The 22,349-nt window shown below is 43.6% G+C and overlaps 1 protein-coding gene across 7 annotated transcripts in view; it reads left to right on the top strand.

The window, feature by feature from the left end:
- DENND4A (DENN domain containing 4A) overlaps positions 1-22,349 on the top strand; it is a 135,697-nt gene that overhangs the window by 12,044 nt on the left and 101,304 nt on the right. For all 7 annotated transcript variants that reach the window (XM_033919966.1, XM_033919967.1, XM_033919960.1 and 4 more), the window contains 6 exons: positions 5,033-5,102; positions 7,977-8,146; positions 8,818-9,059; positions 12,172-12,238; positions 15,138-15,196; positions 16,057-16,201. In XM_033919966.1, coding sequence (XP_033775857.1) covers positions 5,033-5,102; positions 7,977-8,146; positions 8,818-9,059; positions 12,172-12,238; positions 15,138-15,196; positions 16,057-16,201 — 753 coding nt within the window. The remainder of the gene's footprint in view (positions 1-5,032; positions 5,103-7,976; positions 8,147-8,817; positions 9,060-12,171; positions 12,239-15,137; positions 15,197-16,056; positions 16,202-22,349) is intronic.

Below are 22,349 nucleotides of genomic sequence, written 5' to 3'. Positions count from 1 at the left end.
TTGTAGGAGGCTGTATGTTTGTTTATTTATTAAAAAGGTTATATACCGCCCTCTCTTAAAACATCAAGGCTGTGTATAGTAAAATACGAGGAAAAAAACTACAATTGAAATAGGAAAGATAGACAAACACCCAAAAACAAAGAAACAAACAAAAAAGCCCAAAACCACAATCTCATGTACACCTAGCATCTGTGCACCAACCAGCTATCCTAATCCCTCTCCCCCCGCCAAACGCTTGAGCTAAAAGGTGAGCTTTCAGAACTTCAAATAAGATGGTTCAGATCGGATGTTAGCAGGAAGTGTATCCCATAATAATGGTAAAAAAAAAAAAAAAAGCTGAGTGGTGGTAGATTCAAGCCTAGTGATATGAACTGAAGGAAGTGTGAGTTGATTAGAGAAAGCGGAATGCAACATTCGTGTTAGTCTGATGGAATATGAGGCATGCAGCAGAGTTCTGAACAGATTGAAGGGGAGAAAGATGGTTTAGCTGCAGGCCAATGAGAACCAGATTGCAGTAGTCTAAGTGAGAGATATTGATAAGGTGACCATACGTCCCGTTTTGAACGGGATCGTCCTGTTTTTAGATCCCCTGTCCCATTGTCCCCACACACAGCTTCGAGACGCCGAAATGTCCTGTTTTCAGGGACAGCATCCCGAAGGTGTGCGAGGAGATAACGGGACAGGCGATCACTTCCTGTCCCTCCCTGCACGCAAAAGAAAAGCCTCTTTTTCTGGCCTCTTGCAGTGCTGGAGGGAGGGAGAGAAGGGCAGAGATGAGAGCTGAGTGACGAACGGTCTTCAATTCCTTTCAGTGCTGATTGGTCAGAATGGTTCCTGGGGCGGGGAGAGTCATAGAAGGGTCCGCCCTCTAGCTCTGATTGGGGGAGGGGAGAAGAGAAAAGAAGGTGTCACTCACAGTTCCTTCTGCTACTCATAGCTAGGGCGGGAGGAGGAGCCAGGGCTTGGACATGCAACTGGGAAGATGGGCGCCCGTTTTACTCCCTCCCCCCCCCCGCCGTCGGCCGCCGCTGTTCTCCTTCTTACCTCCTTGCTGCTGCTGCTGCTGCTGGTAATCACCGCCCAGAAGCCTTCTTCCCGATGTCAGTTCCGACGTCAGAGAAGACGTTCCGGGCCAGCCAGGCAGAATTGATGTCGGGAAGAAGGCTTCTGGGCGGCGATTGCCAACAGCAGCAGCAGGGAGGTAAGAAGGAAAGCAGCAGCGGGGGGGTGTGTGTAAATCGGGTACTGGAGGAAGGCTTTTTTATTTTGCGCGGCAGAGAGGGAAGGAGGTAGGCAGGCAGGCAGGCTGGCTAGCTTCGGGGGTGGGGGTGGGATAAAGTCTGGAAGGCAGTGAGGGGGACATGGGAAGGAGGTACTGGGGCACTAAGGAAGGAGGCACTGGGGGCACTAAGGACATGGGAAGGAGGCACTGGGGGCACTAAGGACGTGGGGAGGAGGATTGGGGGCGGGACTGACAATAGATGTCCTCTTTTGATGAAAAAAATAAATGGTCACCTTAGGTATTGAGGATCTTGGCAGTGCACTCGGAAAGGAAGGTCTGATTTTAGTGATATTTTAGTGGATTTGTGAAGAGAAGGAGAGAGATGAGTTAAAGATTACCCCAAGGTTGTGAGCCAAAGAGACAGGAAGGATGAGGGTGGTGATCATAGAAATAGAGAACGGGGGAAGAGGAGAGATAGTTTTAGGTGGAAAGATAAGGAGTTCAGTCTTGGCCATGTTTAATTTTAGATGATGGTGAGACATCCAGGTAGCAATGTCAAGACAAGTAGGTTGAAACTCAGGACTGAATGTCTGTTGAGATTTCAGGTGTAGAGAGAGATTCGGCATAGAGGTGATACTGAAAGCCATGGGAAGAGATTAGAGCACCAAGAGAAGAAGTGTAGATGGAAAAAAGAAGCAGTCCCAGGCCAGAGCCTTGAGATACACCAACTGACAGCGGGATGGCGATAGAGGAGGATCCACCACAGTGTATGCTAAAGGTGCGATGGGAAAGATAGGAAGAAAAACATGCAATAACAGAGCCCTGAAATCAAAGCAAGGTGTATTGTTGAGTAGGTAGTGATTTACAGTGTCAAGAGCTGCAGATAGATCAAAAAGGAGGAAGATAGAGTTAAGGCCTTTGGATTTGGCCAGGAACAGGTCATTGGAGACGTTTGTAAGGGCAGTTTCTGTAGAATGAAGTTGAGGCAGTAGTGATGAACAGCACGTTGAAGTAGCTTGGATGTGAAGAGAAGGAGGGAGACGGGATGATAGTTGGAAAGGCAGGTAGGGTCCAGCAAGGGTTTTTTGGGGTGTAACAATGGCATGTTTGAAGGTGTCGGGCAGTGGAGAGGGACAGGTTGAAGATATAGCATATAAAAGGGTTGACAATAGGAGAGAAAGTGGTAAGTGGGGATGGGATCAGAGGAACAAGCGGTGAGTTTGGAGGAGGAAAGAGGATGTGCAGTTTCCTCCTCAGTAATTTCAGGAAAGGAAGATAAGGTGGCAAGGGACAGGGGTGGGAGGATTGGTAGAGCGGGCTGGGGGTGAGGTGGTTTGGTTGAGAACTTAAGATTAATTTTGGAAACCTTATCTTAGAAGTCCTCGGTCATAGTCTTGGGGGAGGAGAGTGATGGGGGGGGGGTTAGAGGTGGGAGGATCTCGAGTAAGGAGTTCAGTGTGGCAAAGAGGCAGCAAGGGTTGGAGCCAAGAGAATCAAGCAGGTGTAGTAATCTTGTTTGTCAAGTGAGAGCGGACTGGAAGGAGGTCAGGAGGAATTATAAATGAATGAAGTGAAGCATGAGTAAGGGATTTCAACCAGAGCCATTGAGTAGACCTGGTACAGGAGCATAAGTAGTGGATTTTAGAGCTTACCCAGGGCTGGGGTTTGAGGTGCCTTACAGAGCGTGGGGTAGGGGGAGCGAGGATATTTAGAACAGAGGAGATAGTGGTGTTATAGGAAGAGACAGCCTCATTTACAGACTTGTGTATCATAGTGGCAGAGAGGAGGGGTGAAACAGCAATGAAGAGAGTGCTGGGGCTCGATGGCCTTGAAGATTCCTAAAAGCAGTGCCCTTTAAGGTGTCCCACTGCTCTGTAGGCATGTCTGTGTGGCCAGTCCATCACAATGATGGCCACTCCCACATCCAAAATGAGGTATAAAGTTAGGCATCCTAAGGTTATGTGTCCTGTTGACCTAGACGTCCAAGTAGATGATTTTCAAATATATATTTTTGGACATCTAATGGTTTGGCTTTTGAAAATGGATGTTTCTGTGCTTCCGACTTTGCACATTTAGTGGGAAACGTCCAAATCAGACTTAGACGCTCTATCAAAAATGGCCCTCCAAGTATGTATGCTTGGGGGTGGGGTGTAATTTTTTTTACAGGACTTTTCATGCATAAAGGCCAGGTGGTTACATGTGTTGAAGTATGCACAGTGGTAAGGGGTGTACTTTTATGTGACTCGTGTATATGCATGTTGGTACTACTACTAATCACTTTTATAGTGCTGAAAGGCGTACACAGCACTGTGCATTTTGATGGTCCATGCTCAGAAGAGCTTACAATCTAACTTGAACAGACAGGCATGACATATAGGGTCTAGGATGCAGAACCCAAGGTGATAGGAGTTAGTAGTTGAAAGCAGTCTTGAAGAGGTGGGCTTTTAACTGGGCCTTGAACACTGCTAGAGATGGATCCTTCCATAGGGAAGCCAAGCAAATGGCGCAGCAAAGTAGAAGCGATGGAGTCGGGTTGGCGGAGGAAGAGAAGGGCACAGACAGGAGGGTCTTACTGACTGAGCAGAGCTCACGGGGGAACATAGGGGAGATAAGTGACGAGAGAGAACGTGAGGGGCAGCCGAATGAGTGCATTTGAATTGTATTTGGAAGCGGATGGGAAGCTAATAAAGTGACTTTAAGAGAGGGCTAAAGTGAATATAGAGGCTCTCACGGAATACGAGTCATGGAGCGAGATGTCTAAGCGGAAGTTGCAGTAGTCTAAGCATGGTAGTGTGCTCAGTGGGATGGTCAGATTTTGGTACTATAGAGGAGAGCATGGGAAAGGCGCCTCTCGCCCTCACTACGCCACTGTTTGCTAGATATTATTTGCTTCAAGCCTCGTTAAAGAAAGGATCAACAGCAGTTAACTAAAGGCTCTATCTATCCCGTCAGCTATCATTTTCAAAGACCAAGTGGCACTAAGCTTGGCAGTCCCTCATTTGGATGCCTGCCTCGATTCTCCTTATCAATGGGAAAAGTTTATTTCTAGGATAAGTAGCATAAAATCTATTTCACTCTTTGGGACCTGGATGGGCCACTTTTGGAACAAGATACTGGGCTTGATGGACCTTTGGATCTTACTTGTTAACGGGTGTTTTCTGTAGACAGTAGGATTGATAAGGAACAAAGGGGTCCTTTAACTAAGGCGTGACAACCGATTTAGCGCATGCTAAACGCTAACACATCCATTATATTCTACGGACACGTTAGCGTTTAGCACGCACCGATATTTAGCGTGCTGAATCAGCTAGCACGCCTTAGTAAAAGAGGGGGAAAGTCTTACTCACTTTCCCAAAAGTTGTCTCATTGTTTTAAGCTTTGAAACTTAGGCCACATGTACTCAAAATTTACATGAAAGTTTTAAACCCTGGGAGAGAAAATCCTTCCTGGCACAGTCAGATGTCCTCTACTTGGAAGCCTTATCAGTACAAAAAACATCTATTACAAATAAGTAGCATGGCTTTTCACATAGTACATAAATGAAGTTGTGGAATCAGTTGCTGGAGGACATGATAAAAGCAACTAGTATAGCAGGTTCAAAAAAATTTATAACAGAAGTTTCGATTCAACTTGGTAGAAGTTATTCCTAAGTGTAATTAGTCAGTGCTGTCTGGCTGTATGTTCTAGTCTAATTTTGTTTTGTGAGTAGCTTCTCACTCACCTTCTCCTTTCTATTATATTGTACATAAGTGTCCTGTAATGATTTGATCTGATCTAGTAGAGTCACAGGACCTGGGTTTCTTTTCACAGTGGGGATCAGCTGTGTACTTGTGTTACAAGAAATCTGTGGCAAAGACTAATGCAATATCTTACAAGGCTGGTGAGTGTACTTTTTTCTTTGTTTTGTCATAGCAACAGACATGGGGCTAGATGTACTAAAGGATTCTCTGACCGATTCTGGCCGAGTGATCGATGCAACACCAAGTTTGCATGCAAATGATTTGCACAGAGGTGCATATCGTTTGCATGCAAACCCGAGAGATCAATTGCTCAGTGAGGACTGACACATGTGCAGAGCCCTAATAGGGGAAGCGGCCGCCTGTCACTGCTTTTAGGGCTTCTTTTTTTTTTTAATGGCACAGATGTTATACATGCACAATCTGCCCCATTAAAAAAAGAAAAAAGTCCCCCCCACTGCTCTGATGGCCCTCCCCAACAACCCCCCCCCCCCCATGAACTGGCACTGTGACCCCCCCAGCAACAAAAATGGCAGGAGGGATACTTATTTCATCCTGCCTGGCCAAATACGCCTGCGCCATGCCCCCACCTGGTTTTGGACCTCCTGTGCCACCGTCCCCCCCAACCATCCTCTACCCTTCCCCCTTCCTCCCGAAAAAAAAGCAGGAGGGATGCCCACTCCCTCCTGCCATCAGATGCTTCCCTGAACCCTCCCTCCGGTACCTTTGCTAGACTTTGGGAGTTGGAGAGAAGCACGATCCCTCCAGCTCCATGGTCCTCATGTGGAAAATGATGGGCCTTCCCCTCCCCTGTGCACCATGTGATGCATGGGGAGGAGTCTAAGGTGTCTGAGCCAATCAGGGCCTTCGGCTCCTCCCAGTGCATCACTGAGGAGTCCAGGACTGGGTGGGGGCATGGTGTGGGGGTATTTGGCCAGGCAGGAAGGAGTAGGCATCCCTCCTGCCATTTTTGCTGCCTTGGAGGGGGTCACGGTGATGGTTCATGGGGGGGGTCTTTGGGGGGGGCAGTCATTGGCTGGGGGGACTTCTTTTTCATTTTTTTAATGGGACAGATATTTTTTGTGTGTAACATCCAGACTAGTCGGTTTTTTCCTATAGCTAAAACCCCTGGTTGGTTTTTTTTTTTTTTTTTTTGCATAGCCAAGCGATGTTGGTGCATCACTAGCTTGGCTACTTTGCATGGGATTTTAGCTAATTTGCATGGTTGGATTGGAACATGGGCGATCAAGGGGAAAAACATGCGGTGAGCCGTTTTGTGCATTGGGTTGGAAAAAGCGATCATCGCTAAAGTTGTGAAAACAGGTTTACCGACTATCACTGACTTTAGTGCATCTTCCAGTCTCATATTCATATATCCATTTTACCTTTTTCTTAGTTCTTTATGTTATATCCTTCCCATTTACTGCTTGCTTTCTCTGTACAGGATTGCTGATGTTACCTTGTCTTGCCTCTAGCCTATAAGCAAATATGCATGCTAAATCACTGCTTCAACTGTTTTCTACTATGTTTTGCAATGTTACTGCAAACACTGATTTTATTTATTGCATTTGAGATCCTTTTTTTTCTGATTAAACTTTACACAGCAGTCGTGGAACAATTTGCCAAATCAAAAATGCATGATCACATTTGAAAACTAGGATTCAAAATTTCTAGTGCTACCGCATAACTATAGTGTACACATTCTATAAAAACTATGTTTACTCATACATTTTTTCTTTTAAGATATTTCAGGTTTAATTATTTATTCAAGTGTAATATCAAAGATCCAGATAGCCAGCTTCATTGTCTAAAATTGACAAGATGTTCTGACTCAGGAGGGACTGATAATGCAGTCATTCCCTACTTTTTTTTTAGTTATTTTAAGTACTAAAGAATGTCAGTAAGCTTGAGCTGTAAGAAGCACCTTGCAGGGTTTTTGGAAGACTTGAAAAGTACTATGGATTTCAGTCACTTTTGCTCAAATAGGGTCCTGACAGCCTGTCTATCCTGATGAAAGCAGGTTAAAATACAATTAATAATAATTATTTCTATATTGGACTCAGCACTGTACATTAAAACGTTCAAAAGACAGTCCCTGCTTTATCAGTGTCACATTTAACACAACCACAATTAATGTTTGGATCAGTTTGGTATATTGGGCATTAAAACCAAAGTGAAAGGAATGATTAGTTTGGGGATCGTCTGACATTTTATAAACGGTTTCCTTTCACCTCCTGGCACTGTTCTCCCCCCCCCCCACACTTATCTGCTTTAGTCCCAGTGTCTCTTCTACTTTTATATTGTATTCGTCTCCTTACAGGGTCTCCTGCCCATTAGATATTTCTTCTCTTTTCCTGTGTACCATCCATTTTCTCTGTGTTCCCTCTCTGCCTTATCCAACATTTCCTCTCCTCTCTGTCCATCTCCTCTCTCCATACCCAGTATCTCTTCTCTGTCCTGCCCCCCTTCTCTTTTGCTCACACCCCCTACCCTAGGGCTAGAATATCTCTGTCTCATATATCCCTGAGTGCAATGTCTTTCCCCACTCATTGCTGTACTGGGCCAGCTTGCTATGTGTTACAGAGGTGCTACATACCCATACATACCCCCTGGTAACTTCCTGCGCACCCCTTGGGAGCTGCTGGCTATTATTTTTACTTGCCTTTTCAAATTTGGTTACTTTGTAATCTTGTAATTGCTTGCCTTTTTATTTTAAGGCACATGTGTAAGTTGTTTATTGTATGCTGTTATTTTAATAATCTGTTATATTATGCATGTAATGTTTTCTTTTAATTATGTATGTATTGTTATGTGCATAGATGGTTGATATGCGGTCTTTAAGTGTTTTAAATAAATAAATTGATGGTTATTAATATATTTTAAAATTATTTTAATCTTACTTCTTTGTGTTATATTAATTTTCTTATTTATATTGTGTTGAATAAATGTTTTCAGTAAAATGGAATCTACAAAATAATGACATAAGTGGGTTTTTTTTTTTTTTTTTGCCTTTGTAGGTCTAATATGTAGATATCCTGAAGAAGATTATGAATCATTCCCCCTACCACAATCAGTGCCTCTGTTCTGCCTTCCCATGGGGGCAACAGTAGAATGTTGGCCCTCAAATAGCAAATATCCACTTCCCGTTTTTTCTACATTTGTATTAACTGGAGCTTCAGCTGAAAAGGTATTGAAAAAGAGGATTTAACCCTATAGATGAGCACCGCTTGCTTAATTTTTATATGAAGACAAATTGCCTAAGTTTAAAGCTGAAAACTCAATAATTTTTCCAAGCTTTTGGGAAACAAACGTAGTAGTAGATGTTAACTAGAAAATGGATTCTGCTCTGCCTAACTCCCAATTTGTGTTTTTATTTTTTTACTTTTTAAAATTGTAACTTTTTTTTCTTATTTTCTTATAATGTTAGATTGTAAACTGCATTGTTTTTCCTCTAATAAAAATGTAATATGGGTGTATAAAGCCATCAAATAAGCTAAACTAATGCAGGTGATATAAAGTAAAACTTTGATTTGCGAGCATAATTTGTTCCAGAAGCATGCTTGTAATCCAAAGCACTCGTAGATCAAAGCCAATTTCCCCATAGGAAATAATGGAAACTCAGACGATTCGTTCCATAACCCAAAAATTTAATACAAAATACTATACGTACTTGTATTGCAAGACCTCACTCATTTAGAAGTCTCTACACTGCTGCAGCATCAGAGAGAGAAGAACCATCAGTATTGCAAGACATTGCTTGACTATCAAGTTAAAATGGAATCAGATGTTTTGCTTGTCTTGCAATCCAAGGTTTTACTGTATTTGTTTAGATTCATTGACGGCTTTTGTTTCTCGCAGGTGTATGGTGCTGCTGTTCAGTTTTATGAGCCATATCCTGAAGAAAACCTTACAGAAAAACAGCGGTCTCTGTTGTATTTGGGGCCGTCTGATGATGGGAAGACAAAGCAGTCCAAAGCTATTCACGTCAACAAATGTATATGTCTCCTTTCTCATTGGCCTTTTTTTGATGCATTTAAGAAATTTCTTACTTTCCTTTATCGATATTCCATCTCTGGCCCTCATGTTCTACCTATTGAAAAGTAAGTTGCTATTATGATAACTGAATTTATATCTTTTACACCCCCTTTTACAAAACTGTAGTGCGGTTTTTTGCGCCAGCTGCTGTAGACGCTCATACTACTACTATTTATTATTTCTAAAGCGCTGAAAGGCGTATGCAGCGCTGTAAATTTTAACATACAATAGACTTTCCCTGCTCAGAAGAGCTTACGGTCTAATTTAGAATTCTGAGCTGTTACCACCATGGCCAGTGCTAAAACCACACTACGGTTTTGTAAAAGAGAGGGTTAATTGTCAATCTGTTTAGTTCACATAGGGCTCCTTTTACAGAGCTGCAGAAATCGCTCAGATGCCAATAGGGATTTAATGGACGTTAGTGTGTTTACCATACAGCAACCGCTACCGTGGTTTTGTAAAAGGGGGAGAATAGATTTTTAATGAGGTCCACTTAAAATAAAGGCGGCAATTTTAAACATTTTTTTGTAATGTTGTATACTACATGGACAATATTAATATAGAATTTTTGATTTTTTTTTTTACTAGTGTCAATTTTACACTTTGGGGGAAATTCTAAAACCAGCGTCTAAACTTAGGTGTTGATAAGCGCCATGCTGCCGGCTAAGTTAATTGAAAAATTCCATTAAAAATGGCAAAAAAAGTCAAAGTTTAAGCACCTACAAATGGCTAAATAAAAGGTGTCGGAATTGTGACTAGGTAGCTGTTTTAGGCCGTGGAACGTTGGCATCCCCCCTGCCAATTTCAGGTGGTGAAGGGGTGTTAGGGGTGTCGGGCTGAGAGAGCGGGCATCCCTCCTGCCAATTGAGGAGTCCTCAGTCAACCACAGCCGTCTCAACTGATCGCGGCAGGGGAATTTTTCTCTTGATTAGCTGACCTTTGGGGAGTCCTGCCTGCTCAGCTGATCGGGGATAAATTCCCCTGCCACGATCAATTTGTGGCAGCTGTGAGCTGGCTTTAGGATCCTGTGGCTGAAATGTAGGCCAGGGTTTTCCAGGCCTACATTTCAGCCCCCTATCTTAGCTGAATCAGGTGTGATGCTGTAACTGTGCGCTGTCGCATGATTGACACACATTTGACAGCCACTGACATGGGTGCCAGTTACAGAATCTGGGGGGTTACTGTAACCTGTATAGTAATTACAAGTTTCCAAGTTTTCTTTAAAATTTGATATACCGCTTAAAAAATTGTCTAAGCAGTGTACAAGGTCATAACTATTAAAATCAAAGGGGAAGACATTAGGACAATAAGACGTAGGTGACATATAGAGACAAAAGGATTGGGGGAGAAGTACAATTTGTAATAGGAGAGAAACAAAAAAGGTCAGCACAGGAGGAGGGGGATATGCCGACTTAGCACATATTAGTAAAAGGGGATTTTTAGAGACGATTAGTTTCCCTCTAAAAATCTTCATAACTTACCTGTGTTAAAAAACTTCTCACCTGCTTTATGGCTTCTCTTTTGTGCAATGGATAAGAGAGTAAAAGAAGCATGCATGCAGTAAACAACAAAAAAAGTGTTAGGAATGTACTGCTCCCCTGCCCCCTCCCATCCAATCTAAATGTTCTTCATGGAATACCTGCTTGCAGTCCAACTAAAAATGACATGCATTATGGAAGCCTACTTCTAGATTCAGCAAAACTGAGAAGAGCACGTTAATCCAGTTAAAAAAAAAAATATTAATTTTTAAGAAATATTCGTTGGAGCACCATTGGTCAGCTGAAAAAACAGCAACTACAAGTGAATTTAAGTGTTCAGAAGGATCCCACAATCATAATCCTTGTGTGAATGTTGAGAGGTAAAAAGTTAAGAAATGTTACCATAAAAATAGAAAACAATCAAAAGTAAGCATAAATAAAATAAACAAGAGCATTGTGTTCATTCTACAAACTGGAAACAAGTCAAATGCATTCTTAAGACCTATATTGATCTTTTATTATTTCCATTATTATTTTTTAAAGCATAGAACCTTTGAGCTAGATTACACGTGCAAATCTAGATAAGCCAAGGTGTGCATTATCTGGTTACCTTGTGTAAGCAATGCCAAAATACCTAAAGGAGTTCCTGATTAGACCGAAATTCCCAGTTCCCTCTCCATCTGCTTTTTAGTTGATATTGGGCTGTTATCAAATGATGACTTCCTCCCCCGATATTGGTTCTTTTGACAATCCCCCATTCCATGGCGTCCCTCTAAACCAGCATAGATTGGTTTTGTTCTGCCAGCAGATGGAGACCAAGAACATGCTGAGTTTCAAGTAATCCTATAAGTTAGCTGTTCAGTCCCCTGAAAGTCTCGATCATGTCTCCTCTCAGTCTCCTCTTTTCAAGGGAGAAGACGGCAAATGGGTTGGGAAAGGGGTAGACAATAAACAGTTCCAATTGCTGAGTATTCCTATAGAAGGTGGTTTTTACAGCATTTTTATTTGTTTTCAACAAATTTTATATTGAATCTTTGAAAAAACAAATTCAAGAAGGCCAACAATTACTTCCTTTCTTCAAAGCTGGAATTGATCAGTCAACATTGTGTCTTCTCACACACTGCCCTTCATTTGTGCATGCAAGTAGAGCCACACAGTCTGTCCAGTTTTTCCTATATCTTTTGCATTAATTTCTAGCGGGTCAATTCTGTGACTTACTGCCTGAAGTTTTGCACCTTGATGCTGCGCAGTTAGCACCAGTTCTGTAACAGCATCTTGTTGCCAAAGTATTGTTTGGAATATTAGAGCTTCATTAGGCAAGTTCGGGGCAGGTTCTTGAGTGCACAGCTGGAATTATAGCATAGCAGTAGCATCAATCAAGCATCTAACTTGAAAAATAATTTTGGAGCAGCCATTGTTAAAGATAAAATAAAGCTCTTTATTTAAGTTAACAATCTACAGAGAAGTAGCAACAAATTGACGCCTAGATCTCTGTAATTTGAAGAAGGGCCTGATGTAATGTGATGTTTTGTTTCAGTGATACTGACATACTTAGATTAAAGGGTTGTGTTAGGTTATAGTTCTCTTCCTACATGTATATGATCAGTCTATATATTAACATTTTTCAGAATGTTTTTGTTCTTCAGCGAGATGCTGTTTTTTTCATATTGTTATTTTTGCTTTGTTTTTTTTATGGCAGACATATTTCTCATTTCATGCACAATGTTCCCTTTCCATCTCCTCAGAGGCCACGAATTTTAGTTCAGGTGAGTTTGGCTTTTTGGTTTAATGTTTATCCTACTTCTAAAAGAACTTGATGTCTTTCTGGGAAAATATGCAGTACTTCAAAGTGCAGTGCTACTTTCTCCAGTCCTTTCCCTCAACATGTAATTAAATTCTGGATTTTGTTGCCGGAGAATGTGGTGAAAGCAGTTAGCTTAGCAGGGTTTAAAAAAAGGTTTGGATCATTTCCTAAAAGAGAAGTCCATAGGCCATTATTGAGATGGCTTATTCCTAGGATAAGCAGCATAAAATCTTTTACTACTTGGGACCTGGGTTGGCCACTGTTGGAAACAGGATACTGGGCTTGATGGATCTTTGGTCTGTCCAAGTATGGCAATTCTTATATTCTTATGAGGCGTGGTTCACATGTTACAGTCCTTTGGGTTGTCAAACTAATGAAGAATCAGTTACATTTGTCACAACAGTTGGAATACTAGGGGGAACCTTTTTTCCTGAGGTATGGATTCAGAAACTGCAGATGCAGGTGTAGGCTTTGCTCCAGTTCAGGTGTTCTCGGGCCAGAGATTATCTTCAGGTGCTGCGTTCATGGCACTGATCTTTGGAGGTGGTGCAGTGGGCCAGGGAAACCCTTGTCTCCCAGTAGTCCCCAGTCACAGTTCCTGGAAGTGCAAATTCTGGTGGGAGGTCAGCCATGGCACAGTCTTACATGATGTTTACAGCCCAGGGATAGAGAATGGATCCACCACAGTGGATTATGGTTACAACAGATACCAGGGCATTGCATTGCATGGCTTAACATGGCACTCCATTCTTGGTCAGGAGGTAGTGTTTGTTCTGGCTTGCTGAGGGACTGCACCATGGGCTTATGGTCAAAACTCAGAGGTCTGCTTGGAACAAGCTATCCCAATCCCTACGGTGGGCTCCGTTTCTGGGAGTGTTCAAGGCCCAGTTAAAAGTCCACCTCTTCCTAACTCCTCTCACCTTGGGTTCTACATCCCCTACTCTTTGTCCAAGTTAGATTGTAAGCTCTTCTGAGTAGGGACTGCCTATAAATGTCAAAATGTACAGCACTGCGTATGCCTTTCAACGCTATATAGGTGATTAGTAGTAGAGGTTAGTTGTTCTCAGTCTCCACCTGCTGGTTGGAATAAATGTGCCAGTCTGGAGGGGCTAAAGGAAAGGAAATTAGCAGGTAAAATAGGCCAAGTCCCATGACTTGGATCCCCTCATTGGTCTATTATGCCTGGGGATGTAATAGAGTTAGTGAATTCGTGCTTGAAAAGAGAAGGAAGACAAAAAGTCCAACAAGCCTAGTATCTTGTTTCCAACAGTGGCTGATCCAGGTCACAAGAGATTTTACGCAGTTTATCCTGGGAAAATCCACAGCTTTTTTTTCTAAGTCCATCTTAATAAGGGCTTGTGGACTTTTCTTTTAGGAAATTATCCCAACCTTTTTGAAACCCTTCTAAACTACCTGCTTTTACCACATTCTCGAGTTTAACTACAAGATGAGTGAAGAAATATTTTCTTTATGCTCCTTTTACAAAGGTGCGTTAGGGCTTAACGCGCGGAATAATGCATGCTAGCCGCTACTGCCTCCTCTTGAGCAGGCGGTAGTTTTTTGGGTAGCGCGCGCTAAAAACGCTAGCGCACCTTTGTAAAAGGAGCCCTTAGTAGCCTCATTGTGTCTGACCCTCTAGTCCAGGGATCTCAAAGTCCCTCCTTGAGGGCCACAATCCAGTCGGGTTTTCAGGATTTCCCCAATGAATATGCATTGAAAGCAGTGCATGCACATAGATCTCATGGGGAAATCCTGAAAACCCGACTGAATTGCGGCCCTCAAGGAGGGACTTTGAGACCCCTGCTCTAGTCCTTGTATTTTTGGAAGGAGTATACAAGTGCTTCATGTCTAGCATTTCCACCCCATTCAGTGTTTTATAGACTTCTCCAAGATGAAGAGCCTCTTTAACCTTTCCTCATAGGGAAGATGTCCCATCCACTTTATTCTTTTTCTAATTCTGCTATCTTTTTGAGGTGTATGTGCTGCTAGTCTGACAGCTTTTACTTGTTGAGGAGCAGCGCTGAATGTCCTTGAAGGAGGCCTCTGCTGCCCCCATCTTCAAACCTTTGGGTAGATGAGGGATCCTGAGCAGCCTAGGCAGACATTACTAGTAAGGGGAAAGACGCAGCGAGACCCTGACAGAACACTATAAAAATGATTTAATACACTATCCAATTTTGTAATTAAAGAAAAATGAATTGAACCCATTCCTTATACTTTAAGGAAAAGAGAATTGGTAATATGGTCTCTTAAGAATTCTGTTTTGTAACAATGAGAACATAGGAATAGCCTCACTGGGTCAGACCAATGGTCCATTTAGCACAGTATCCCATTGGTGGCCAATCTAGGTCAAAAGCACCTGGCAAAAACCTTCCACGCTACTGATCCCCATGTCTATCATAGTAGCAGCAATGGATTTTTCCTCCAGGAACTTGTCCAAACCTTTTTTTAAACCCAGCTATGTTAACTACTCTTATCACATCCTCTGCCAGTGCATTCCCGAGTGGAACTATTCTCCGAGTGAAAAAAAAAAAAACTTCCTCCTATTGGTTTTAAAAGTATTTCCCTGCAACTTCATTGAGTGTCCCCTAGTCTTTGTAATTTTTGATTGAGTGAAAAATTGATCCCCTTGAACCCGTTCTACTCCACTCAGGATTTTATAGACTTCAGTCATATCTCCCCTCAACCATCTCTTTTCCAGCAACCTCTTTAGTCTTTCAACTTATGAGTAGAGATGTGGTAATGTCTCTTCCTCTAGCCCATTAAGATGTTTTTAAAAAAAGATTTTATCAATTATTTACTTGCATTTTGTAAGATATTGTTGCTATACATAATAGTAGCTTATGTTCTTTTTTTGGCAGCTCTCACCTCATGATAAAGTGATTCTTAGCCAGCCTGTGTCATCTCCTCTCCCACTGAGGTAAGTTAAATTGCTGCTATATTTACTAATTTTGGATTTCTCACTTTAATTCAAATGTGTGCCACACGTAGAATACCCAATGAGCCTGGTGCTTTTACCGGTCCTGAAGTTTTACATCCCTTTTCTTTAGGGAAATAGTCCACTTGAAATCTTAGGATGGATAGAGCACCTTGTGAATTATTATATTCTTATTTATTTATATTCTGCACTATTCTCATAATAGATTCTAGATAGATAACAATTAAAAAAATATTGTGTGCAAACAAAATTATTCATTTAACAATCATTAAAAATAAAAGTTTTTAACAATTTTCTAAAGATACAATAAGAAGCAACTTTTCTTAATGTAGTTGGAAGATCATTCCAAAGATTTGTTCACCAAAGATTTCAAATGACCACATGATATTATAGCCTTAACGACTGTTTATATCAGGAGGTAGCTCTATTTATTGGAAAAGTTAAACCTGTGTGTGGCGCAGTGGTTGAAGCTACAGCCTCGGCACCCTGGGGTTGTGGGTTCAAACCCCGTGCTGCGCCTTGTCACCCTGGGCAAGTCACTTAATCCTCCATAGCCCCAGGTACGTTAGATAGATTGTGAGCTCACCGGGACAGAGAGGGAAAATGCTTCAGTACCTGATTGTAAAACCGCTTAGATAACCTTGATAGGCGGTATATAAAATCCTAATAAACTTAAATAAAACTGCATTTCAACCAGACTGCTCCCTGTTTCTGCATCCAAATTTGTCATCTTTGATTTAACCCCCTCTTGCTGCAGATAGGTATTCAATTCAAAATGATAATATGTTAAGACAGATGTTGATTCAGCTGTTTTGACTCTTGGCCTTTTTATTTTTACACAGTGGAGGAAAGTTTTCTACATTACTTCAGAACCTGGGCCCTGAGAATGCTCTGACACTTCTGGTGTTTGCAGTTACTGAGCACAAAATTCTGATCCATTCCTTACGTCCCTCTGTCCTCACCAGTGTGACAGAGGCATTAGTATCTGTAAGTGACTTCTCTTGCACCTTTTGAAGTTTGCCAAATGAAAGAACATTGATATGCATTTGTCATTTAACTGAGTTCATGTAATGGTTAGATAAAACCTTGGAGTACATACTACTGAAAGATTTAGAATGATTTTATACTTGGGATTCAGTATGGGGCACAAGGAATGTAAATGACTTATTTAATTGATATGACCTTGATAGAATAGTAATAATAAGTGAAATGTGCTGGGCAAGAGTTGATTCTTAACCATTCTATAGCTAGTCTCCTGTAGTATCCTGTAGTAGTGATAAATAAAATTGGTATAAACTCAGATTGTGAGCATTCTGGGGACAGAAAAATATCTACTGTACTTGATTGCATTCTGCTTTGATAACTTAGGTCAGGAGTAGGGAACTCCGGTCCTCGAGAGCCGTATTCCAGTCGGGTTTTCAGGATTTCCCCAATGAATATGCATGAGATCTATTTGCATGCACTGCTTTCAGTGCATATTCATTGGGAAAATCCTGAAAACCCAACTGGAATACGGCTCTCGAGGACCGGAGTTCCCTACCCCTGACTTAGGTGATGTATAAGAAGTGAAGTAAATTAAATAAAAATCTTCACTAGTATAGTAGGGGGATCCATATTTTTTTTTTCTGGATTGCATGCTCAGAAATCTGTGTGTCTGGGCTGCATGAATATTTTGGCCTGTTCTTTCAGTTTCTGACTTGGTCTTGCCACTGTGGAAAACAGGAAGTTGCCTCAAGAGGGGGAAAACTCTGGGCCACTGTGAGCAGCAAGTAGGAGTTGTGGCTTGATGCTGGCGAAGAACTGAAACATTTATAAGATAGTGGGGTGGGGGGTGGAGTTAAGATGCTGGAGCACCTGGGTGAGGGGGGTTGGAGATGCTGGAAGTATTTAGCTGGCGCAGCTTGGTGAGTCCCACCAGCTACATCAGTGATTCACCAGTGCTGGGTGGACCTGTGTCCACACAACTGGATTTTCCCATGCTCCCTCCAGTTTAAATTTACTGCTGAACTGTACAGACAGCTCTTTCTTGCTGCACTAAAAAGTAATATATTGTGACTATTCGCTGGACCTTCTGAGTAGAGAGTTGCGTGGGGACAGAAATCCCACCTGTCCTTATCAAAATCCCCTTCATCCCTGCGAGGATTCCCCCTCTGTCCCTGCCTGCCCCCCATAAAAGTTACCTGCCCCATAAAAAGCATCAGACACTATAACTCAGGAACTGCCTGTATACACAGTTACCCCCACCCCACACACACACACCATACTAGGCTGCACTTGGTACAAAAACCTACTCCACCCTACTTAAAGGAACATTAGTTATTGGGGGAGGATAATTTGAAGAGATACAAGGACAGCTGTACCAATGTACTGTAAAGAAGAATGAGAGCATCAGTTTATAATCCAATATTAATCTGTGCAGGAAACAAGGCTATGTGTGTTCTGTTAGTGGGCTTGTTCCAACATGCTCGAGAACAAGTCTAGAGAAGGGTGATGAAAGGAGGGAGAGAGAGATACCAGACCAAGGAAAGGGGAAGGGGAGGGGGAGGGAAAGATAGGAGAAAGAAGCCTAACCACAGGGAGGGGTAAGGGGGGAAGACCATGGGAAGGGGGAGAGAGAGGGAAAAGATGGTGCACAGGGATGGAAGGGAAGCAGGGGAGAGAGAGAGAGAAGAGATTGTGCACCGCAATGGAATGGAAGGGGAGAGAGAGGGAGGAAAAGAGATGGAAGAAATGCTGTTTATGGATAGAATAGGGGAGAAGAAAGAGGGAAGAGATGGTATACATGGAAAAATGGATAGGTTTTGAGAAGAAAGCAGAAAAAAGGAAGAAAGTTGAATGTTAAAAGTTAGTTAAAGACAGATGTAGGGCAGAAAGTGAAGAAGGAAAGAAAAACATAACATGGCACTAGAAGATATAATCCAAAGAAGATAAAATGCATAAATAAGAACATATGTAAAACAAATAAGGATCAAAAATGTACAAAAGGCACAGATAGAACTGCATGAAGCAATATATAAATGAAACACATTACATAGTATAAATAAGCAGAAAATCACAATGAATAAAATGCCAAATGTATGCATAAATAGTGTGATGAGGACCAAACTCAATTAAACATAGTAAAGCCAAAAGCATTTCTAAAATCTGGCCACATGATAAATGAGAGAATCTAGCAATGATAGCATAGAGACAAAACTGTATAATATATGGATCAAGGAGAATAAGTAATGTAAAAGAGACTGGATTCTATAGGTAAAAAACAAAGCAAAGCAAAATCCCATATAAAAGCCATCATCAGGTGTAAAACCAATAAATGTATGTTTTCAGCTAAAGAACAGATAAAATAATGTATATACAATTGTTCTAAAATAATAATGTAAAATTAAATAAGCCTGATAAAATAACGAGGAAGCTTATAAAAGCCAATTGAGAAGATAAAAACATGTGCAATTGTATATAAACCAGACTAAAATGTAATGAGAAACCAAGGTATAGCCACAGGGTAACATAATTAAAATGAAAGTTTGAAATACGCGCTAAACAGAAGGAAAAGCAATGAAACCAGATACAGCAGTGAGGAAGACAGAATAGATGACGATGCCAGAACAAAAGCAAAACTAGACACTGGGACAAACCAAAACAACTGAAGCGATGAATACAACCAAAATAGAGAAATGCTGGTAGCAAACGGAAAGAGAAGCGTGAACCAGAGTAGGGCAAAATAAAAGGGATTTACCTGATTACACTTCATTCAACGTGAAGCATTTTCCTCGGTCGCGCTACCACTTCTGAATCTGGTCTCCTCCTCCTCTCAGTCACCGGTATCGGGGTCTTTGGGGGACTCGAGCGGCTCACCAAATACAGGCTGACTTCTTGCTCTAGCCTTGCACGTGATACCGCCCAACCAATCTGCAGCAACACAGTGAGTTCAGCACATAGGCACACTAAGTGCTTAATGTGCTGAGCTCACTGCTCAGTATGGCTGTTCCCGACGCGGCGCCGGACCCAAACCAGTCTAGTTGAAAATTTCAACTAGATCGACATTAGGTAGGCCTCAGAATGGGAACCCCACATCCATCCCCTGTCGGCTTTGGGAGGGGTCCCCGTGGGTGTCATGCTGACCTCGGGGGGGGGGGAGGGGAAATCCCCGTGATCCTCGTTCCCGTGCAGACCTCTACTTCTGAGTGGGGCCCCAGAGCCTCCCCACCACCACCACAAATGGTCCATGCCATAACAACCCAGCTAGTTTACTATAATGCCCTGTACACAGGTCAAACCAAAAAGAGTTTGCATCAGCTTCCTCTAATTCAGAATGCTGCAGCACAGCTGATAGCAGGCTGCAAGCAGTGTGACCACATCACATCCTTCCTGCAAAAGCGATACTGGTTACAGGGCTAAATTAAAAACTCCTCAGACAATTGTGCCAGAATATTTAATGTTAGCCTTTTACATGCCTTTGAGACCTTTAAGAGTTCAAGGAGCATCACCACCTGTACCCTCATCAAAAGAAATAGCCCCCATGCTCTGGAATTTTATGAAGCAGGTGAAAGCCTGGCTGTTCTCCCAAGCCTTTAATGCACAGAGTCCATTTTGCACCTGAGCTAGCTTGCTGCACACACTGTAACTTAGACCAGTTTTTAAAATTGGGAAATACTGGGCTCAATTGGTGACATCATCCACTTGTGAGGAGTTTTGTGCTGGCCTGCGAATAGGCTAAAATCGCAAATAAGCTTTGGTCCGTCTCTGACCCACTCCTGCCTCCCTCCTGCGTCCTCGGACCTTACCTGGTGGTCTAGCAGTGACGCAGGGCAGGAGCAATTTTCCTATGCTCCTGCCCTGTGCAAAGCTGTCATCCATTTTGATGACGGCTTTGCACGGTGCAGGAACATAGGACGATCGCTCCTGTCTCGTGTCGCTGCTAGACCAGGTAAGGTCTGAGGAGGTTCGGGCAGCCTGCAAAAAGAAGAAAAAAATAAGAAAAAAAATTGCGAATAATCAAATTCTTTAGCACTCTCCAGACCAGTAGAGGTTAACTTTACGATTGGGTATATATCTAATCATGACCAGCAGGTGGAGACTGAAAACAAAACTTTGGGACAGTATATCCTAGCCCCTCCTCTCTATTTCCCTCAGTCTTCTTTCAGTCTCCAGCAGGTGTTGAGTGATCTGTACCCATCTCCCTTGGTAGGGCTGTTGGAATTTGTTTAGGGGTTTATTGTCCCTGTTTTTAGCCGGACGGAGCTTGGACGGACTCTGTTTGGGGGTTCGTCCGACCTCGGGGGTGTCAAACCCGGCGGGTCACGAGCGGGGTCCCTCCCCCCACTTCCTCCACCTCCCCATATTTTTTTAGAGGAGCCTCAGCAGTAAGCCTTGCCCCCTAAATCAAGCAAGGCATATTGCTTCGAGAGCCTGTGGAGTCTGTTCTGTAAAAAAAAAAAAAAAAAAAAAAAAAAAATCCTGAGGTAGTGCTGGTCTGGAGGGTTGTATCCCTTTAAGAAAACTGTATTTTACTGTATTTTTTCAACTAACCGGCACTTTTTTACAGCTAGGTCGCGTATGGAGCAATGAGCACTTCTAAAGGGAAAAAGTGCTCATTGTGCTCCAGACGCGAGGCACTCGCGGCCGGCCTGTGCAAGCGGTGTTCAGGCCGGTGCGGTGGAGGAGCTCCGTCGGCAGCGGCTGCAGGCGCCCAGAGCTCCCCGCCGATGGTGCCTCGCGAGTCGGCAGGGAACGGTGGAGAAGCCCGGTCTTCTCCGTCCGCCCACGGAGGGATTCCCCGAGCCGCCGACGGTCGGGTTTTAGAGGATTCCCTCTCAGCTGATATTTTGACAGCTGATGCCGGCTTGCCTGTTTTAGCGGCTGAGACTATTCAGGTCTCTCAGCCGCTGCAGGCTATGGAGGGAGCTGTTTTGGCGGGAAAGACGCCATCTTCTCTGTCTGGCCCCTCCATTTTGTCTTCCACCTCAGGTGACCTTCCCCCTGTTTTGGCTAAGCAGGGGCAGGTTTCTGCTGGGTCCCCTGCTGTGGCAGGGAGTCCCTTGGGACCCTCGGGGGGTTTTTCCCCTGATTTTTTCTTTTCATTATGCAAAGCCTATTTTCAGGCGGCTGGGGGTCCCGGTTGCGCCCAGGGGGTCTCGGGGGGTGGGGTTTCCTCCGCGCTCCCTGCGGCTTTGCCTCTCTCGTCTGACGTGACGTCCCCTCCGCCGCCTCTCTTGTCCAAGCGTCCGCGGGTGTCGTGGGACGAGGATTTGTGGTCGGAGGAACGTGTCGGTCTGGAGGAGGACCTGGACCCTTCTGAGGAATTCCAGGACCCTCTGGAGGGGACGGAAGCTGGCGGCGGGTTGTCGGGTTTCCCGTTCTCCAGTGACGAGGCGTCCGTGGTGCGCCTTTTTCAGAGAGATGAGCTGCCTGACCTTATTCAACAGGTTTCTTCGGCTTTGCGTTTTGAGGACGCGCCGCCGGAGACTCCGCGTGTGGGGGACCCTCTGTTACGAGGGATCCGTTCCGTTTCCCGCTCTTTTCCTATGCATCAGGATATTCGGGATATTATTCTTGAGCAGTGGAAAACGCCGGAGACGCCGTTTCGGCTGGCGCGCAGCATGGCTCGCCTGTATCCCATTCCTGAAGGGGATCGGGCTACGTTAGCTTCGCCAGTCGTGGATGCGGTGGTCTCGGCTATTTCCAAGCGGCATACCGTGCCTGTTGAGGGCGGTTCTGCCTTGCGGGACTCTGAGGAGCGCAAATTGGAGACCATCCTTAAGCAAAATTTTCAAGTCTCTGCCTTTGGGGTCCAGGCGGCTATTTGTGGGGGACTGGTCGCTCGCGCCGTGTTTCGGTGGGCGGAGCGGGTCTTGGATCGAGAGTCTGACGACTGGTCTCTGGTGGATCAGGAGGTAGCGAAGATTGAGATGGCTGCCTCATTCCTCTCGGATGCTCTGTATGACTTGGTGCGGATCTCGGCTAAGTCCATGGCTTTTGGCGTGGCCGCAAGGCGTGTGTTGTGGCTGCGCGCTTGGGCGGCGGATGCTGCGTCCAAAGCTAAGCTTACTAAATTTCCCTTTCGGGGGTCGTTTTTATTTGGAGAGGACTTAGATAAGTTGATTCAGACTCTGTCGGACTCGAAAGTTCCCCGTTT

The sequence above is a fragment of the Geotrypetes seraphini genome, chromosome 14 (genome assembly GCF_902459505.1).
Source record: "Geotrypetes seraphini chromosome 14, aGeoSer1.1, whole genome shotgun sequence".
In the NCBI taxonomy this organism is placed as follows: Eukaryota; Metazoa; Chordata; class Amphibia; order Gymnophiona; family Dermophiidae; genus Geotrypetes; species Geotrypetes seraphini.
The sequence above is the reverse complement of the archived record's forward strand: the minus strand, read 5'-3'. Positions and strand labels throughout refer to the sequence as shown.